The 5,300-nt window shown below is 51.2% G+C and overlaps 1 protein-coding gene across 3 annotated transcripts in view; it reads right to left on the reverse strand.

The window, feature by feature from the left end:
- Window positions 1-6: 6 nt before the first annotated feature.
- Fbxl12 (F-box and leucine rich repeat protein 12) overlaps window positions 7-5,300 on the reverse strand; it is a 6,750-nt gene continuing 1,456 nt past the window's right edge. The window contains exons 1-3 of one of the 3 annotated variants that reach the window (XM_031344618.1): window positions 4,600-5,294; window positions 4,420-4,492; window positions 7-1,243 (exon numbers count right to left, since the gene is read on the reverse strand). In XM_031344618.1, coding sequence (XP_031200478.1) covers window positions 422-1,243; window positions 4,420-4,492; window positions 4,600-4,685 — 981 coding nt within the window. In that variant the 5' untranslated portion in view covers window positions 4,686-5,294 and the 3' untranslated portion in view covers window positions 7-421. Of the gene's footprint in view, window positions 1,244-4,419; window positions 4,493-4,599; window positions 5,295-5,300 lie in introns of those variants that run through there. The other 2 variants (XM_031344619.1, XM_031344620.1) reach the window with 2 other exon arrangements.

The following is a 5,300-nucleotide window of genomic DNA, read 5'->3' on the forward strand; positions in this document are numbered from 1 at the left end:
CCGCACCTCAGAGCCATGCACCGGCAAACGAGCCCTCTAAGGGTCTCTGGGGTCTGTTAAGGCTTCCCAGGGCTCCAGTGTGGCTCAGCAGCACTGCTTGTCTACCATACCTAAGGCCATGGGTTTGAGTCCTAGCTACTGGAAAAAAAAAAGGGGGTGGGGGAGGTTAAAGATTTAAAAATGAATCACGAGGTAGCTATGATGCCTATTGCTAAATGTGTGAACTGGGCCTTCCAGAGGTTGATGACAAATCTGAGGTGACCCAGATTGCAGGTAACCCCAGCTCAGGAAGCCCCGAGGTCTTAGCTTCCTTTCCTTGAGACCCCCGGTTCCCTCATGCCTGATTAATTTACATGCTTCGGTTTGCTGGAAGGTCACTTTCAACACTAGGTTAGGTTCCAGAGAAAGATGGGTGATTCCCTCACATCCACCAATCCATGGATTCTTTGGGACAAGCCCTGACAATAACTATGCAGTGGGGCAAGCCCTTGCTCAGAACCTTCTCGGCTTCCTGGCCCTCCCAGCCCAGCCCTTGCACCTCAAGCACTCTAAGCTTAGGCATGGTGAGGCAGGAAGACACAATCTGAGCGGGTGTGGGCATTTCTGGGGTGATAAGGGGCCCCTGGAAGCACAAACTCTCCAGGACAGGCATTCCCTCCAGGAAGACCAGGCCCTGGGCTGACAGGCCCCCAACGGTCAGTCGAATCTTGCGCACATCTCGGAGGTGGCGGCTGATGGCCAGCAGGGTGCTGTCAGCCGACAGGGTGCAGCCCAGCACCTCCAACCTTTGCAGATAGCTGAGCTCCTGCAGACTGGCATCTAGCCCGGTCTCAGTGACCCGGTAGGTGCCGCCCAGCACCAGCGAGCGCAGGGCTCGGAAGCGGGTAAGGCCCTGCAGATGCTCATCACGGAAGGCCGGCACGCGGTCCAGCACAATGCATTCCAGCAGTGGCAGCACTGTGGGGTCCTGCTCTTTCTGCAACCAGATCATGGAGATTTCACAGCTGTGCAGCTCCAGGGTCCTCAGTGTGCTAGGTAGGCTGGTGATAGGCACCATGCTCAGGTCAGCCACGTGCAGGCACAGGCGCTTCAGGTTGGGGCATTTCTGACCCAGAGCCCGCATCAAGGCGGGGGACAGCTGTGGGGCCTGAGAGCCAGAAAACAGGTAGCCGCCCATGCGCAAGGAGTGGAGCCGGGACGCCATGTACCGGCGCAGGAGGTGCCACATGACTTTCGGCCGCATCTGTAAGAGCCAAAGATTGGGGTGACAAGGTGAGAGGTACGGGGATTCCCAGAAGATCCATCTAGCTGGTGAAAGGCATGCCTGGGATCTGGGTTCTGCTGTCTCCCTGGGATTCTGCTCTTCTATGAGCTTCCTTCCCTAGAGCAAAGCAGTTTCTTTTGCTGGGTATCAAGACTAGTGCATGCCGGGCAGTGGTGATCCACGCCTTTAATTCTAGCACTTGGGAGTCAGAGGCAGGTGGATTTCTGAGTTTGAGGTTAGCCTGGTCTACAGAGTGAGTTCCAGGACAGCCAAGACTACACAGAAAAACCCTGTCTCGACACCCCCCCCCCAAAAAAAACCCAGACTCATGTCTTAATCCCAGCCAGTACGAGGGAGGTTGAGGCAGGAGGATCCAGAGTTCTGGCCAGCCTGTCTAGTCAAGTGGAAAGCTCCAAGTTCAGTGGAAGACCCTGTCTCAAATACAAACAAAGCAGTCTGGAATTGTGGTGTACACCTTTGGGTTGGGTGGGGAACAGCACAGAAACATGAAGATCTCTCTAAATCTAAATCCCAGGCCAATCTGGTCTACACAGCAAATTTAGGCTACATGATGAGATCCTATTTCAAACAAAAGAAAACAAATAATTTACATATACATATATGGGTACAAACGTGTGTGTATGTGCGTGCGTGATAAAGAGACAGAGAGACAGAGATAGGGGAGGGGCCTGAGGAAGATACCCTGTGGCCTCTACATGCTCTTGTACACAAATGCATTTGTACTCATGCACGTGCGTGCGCGCACACACACACACTTGTAGGTGCATGCACACAAAAATAAACTGTGCAATCAACAGTAGAGTGCATTTCACTGTATGTACATTTTACCCAAAAGAAAGAAAAAAAAAAGCTGAGTAGAACAAGCAGTTCATTGCTTATCTTGGGACAAAGTCTAGAACTTCATGTATGTTAAGGACATGCGTGAACTCAGCTATACCTCAGTTCACAGCATTTCTGATGACACTGGAGAATCAAAAATACAGGGCCACATACAGGCCAGGAAAACATTCCAGCACTGAGTCCCACTTCTGGGCCTTTTCTGTATTTGTATTTCAAGGCAGGGCGTAGCTAAATTGCTCAGGCTGGACTTGAATTTATGATCTTCCACCCTCAACCTCTGTAGTAACAAGCCTGTACTAGGCCTAGTCTTATGGTATAAAATTTTTTGACCACTTTTTTTTTGTTTGTTTGTTTTGTTTCGTTTTTTTGAGACAGGGTTTCTCTGTATAGCCCTGGCTGTCCTGGAACTTACTCTGTAGACCAGGCTGGCCTTAAACTCAGAAATCCTCCTGCCTCTGCCTCCCAAGTGCTGGGATTAAAGGCGTGCACCACCACGCCCGGCTTTTTTGACCACTTTTTGACAGAGAAAATAAATCTTTTTTAAAAAATTCTGTGTAGTTCCTAGGAAATGGTTAGCTCTTTTGAAAGGTGTCTTAATTTATGATTTTTTTCTATTCTATTACTTTTGCTGGATGGAGCTAGTGCACACACACCAATAGTCCCAGCACTTGAAGGGAGATGCAGGCAAAACTCTTGAGTTCAAGGCCCTCCTGGTCTACAGACTGAGCTCCAGGACAGCCAGGGCTACACAGAGAAACCCTGTCTCAGTAATAATAATAATAATAATAATAATAATAATAATAATAATAATAATAATAATAGTAATAGAAATGTAAAAATTTTTTTCATAGAACTGTTACATTTAAACGCGTATTTGTGAAAGCCTAACTCTGTGTTCTTGGTACATGGTCACTCACATCTTGGTACATGGTCACTCACATCTTGGTACATGGTCACTCACATCTGGCTCCAGAGTAAATTCTTATCCACTCTGAGGTAACAGTTATATTTTTGCATTGGCAGATGTTGTCTCAAAACACCAAAAAATAAAGGTTGGGGATGTGGCTGTGTTAGTGAAGTGCTTGCCTAGCAAACGCAAGTGTGGGTTTGGTTCTCAGCACTACATGAACTACATGATGGCACACATCTATAATCCGAGTACTCAAGAGGAAGCAGAACCTTTTGTCATCCTTGGCTACACAGCCAGCTGGAAGCTATTTTGTGATACATGAGACCCATCTCAAAACAACAAAACCAGAAAACTGAAAAGTTATAAGCTTGCATTTATTAAATGCTGGAGCCCACACACTGGTCTAACCCATCTCCCTATGCTAAGTCCTACAATACAGCAGACATGAAGGTCCTTTTTTGTTTTTCTTGGTGCTAGGGATGGAGCCCAGGGCGTCACTAGACTCAAGCACTCTACCACAGATAGCCCCACAACTTAGATGAGAAACTGAGGTCTGAGCGTTGCAGAGGAGGTAAAGGCTGGAGCTGGGATAGACATGCAGGGAATTCCAAGCACGAATTCACTTAAAAACCAAACCAGCTGGGCATGGTGGTGCACACCCTGAGTCCCAGCACTGCAGAAAAGAGTTCCAGGTCGCCAGGGATACAGAGAAACTTTGACTCGAGAAAAAATCAAAAACAAGCCGGACGGTGGTGGCGCACGCCTTTTATCTCAGCATCTGGGAGGCAGAGGCAGGCGGATTTCTGAGTTTGAGGCCAGCCTGGTCTACAGAGTTCCAGGACATCCAAGGCTACACAGAGAAACCCTGTCTGGGGGTTGGGGAGGGGGGGAACAAACAAAACAAAAACAAAACAAAACACTTCCTGGGCCAGATAAGATGGCCTACAGCTGCAATTTCAGCATTCAGGAGATTTTCGCAGGGGGTGGTTAGCTGGAAAACAGTACATGACTCAGAAGAGTTCCTTTCTAGCATTCAAGAAACTTAAATTGCATTCCCAGTAGCACGGAAACCAGGTAATCCCTGGGCCCACGCTGGTAATTCCAATATTTAGAAGGTTGATGTAGATATCAAGCTTAGCTTCAGCTTCACAGGAAGCTGAAAGCCAGTCTGGGCTAGAGACCCTGTCTCAATACAACTCTCCCCGCCAAAGAAACAACACCAACAAAAATCCAGAAAAATAAGTCTCAAGAAACTATCAAAAGTAAATAAATAAATAAAACCAACTGTGAACAAACACTAGAAAGCAAAATGAAACAGCCCCCCCCCATTCTGTCCCAGGGCAGGAGGGTGGCTCTCCCCGCACCACTCCGGGGTCCCGCGTACCGTGTAGAGCGTCAGGTCGACGTGTCGCCATAGCCACCGGTCATCCACTAGCCTCTTCCAGCGGTGACAGACCCTGGAGGGGTGGACCGGCCGTTAGAACGACCCTGGCCCGGTGGGACCGAATCCGCATCTCCTGCCGAGCCCATGCCTGGCTCCTTCCCCCGAGGAGCGGGGCCGCACCTGGAGATGCGGATCCGGTCCCGGACAGGGAGGTAAGAGAAGATCTCCAAGAGCACCAAGTCTGGGAGGTCAAACAGCGTCGCCATGGTCCGGCCGTCGCGCGCTTCCGTTTCCGGTGGCGGTGAGGCCGCCTTCCCTGGAGGGCGCCGAGGTGGCCGGGCTGGCCACACCGGCGCGACTTTCGGAGGCCCGCCGAGAACCCCTACTTTCCTAGGAAAGAGCCTGAGGCCCTGGGACTGGACTGGCGCGGCCTGACGACCGTCTGGACGCCAAGACTAGAGACTGACTAGGCCTGAACGGCTTGGCAAGCGGATGGAACTGGAAATAGGAAAACCCAGATGTGGCTTGGGAGAGGAGGGGCACGAGGCGTGGCCGGGCCAAGAGGAAAGACTCTGGGAAGGCTGGAGGGGAGGAAGGCCTCGGGGCGTGGCCATGAGGTGGAGCTAAGTGTAAGCAGCAAACCCAAAGGGGGTCAGCGGACAACCCACAAGGCGTGACTCTGGTTAGGAGGGGGCTCAGGGCGTAGCCCGAGCTGGGAGACGTGGCGAGCAGAGGCAGATAAACGCCGTGCAGGCAGAGCTGAGTAAAGCAACACGCCTACAAGGCGTGGCTCCGACGGGCGGGGAGTGGCCCTGGGGTGAGGCCAGGGGGCCAAAGGGTTAGGGGGCCAGAGGGTTAGGGAGCCAGGGGGCCAGAGGGTT

The sequence above is a fragment of the Mastomys coucha genome, unplaced genomic scaffold, assembly GCF_008632895.1.
Source record: "Mastomys coucha isolate ucsf_1 unplaced genomic scaffold, UCSF_Mcou_1 pScaffold23, whole genome shotgun sequence".
Taxonomy (NCBI): domain Eukaryota; kingdom Metazoa; phylum Chordata; class Mammalia; order Rodentia; family Muridae; genus Mastomys; species Mastomys coucha.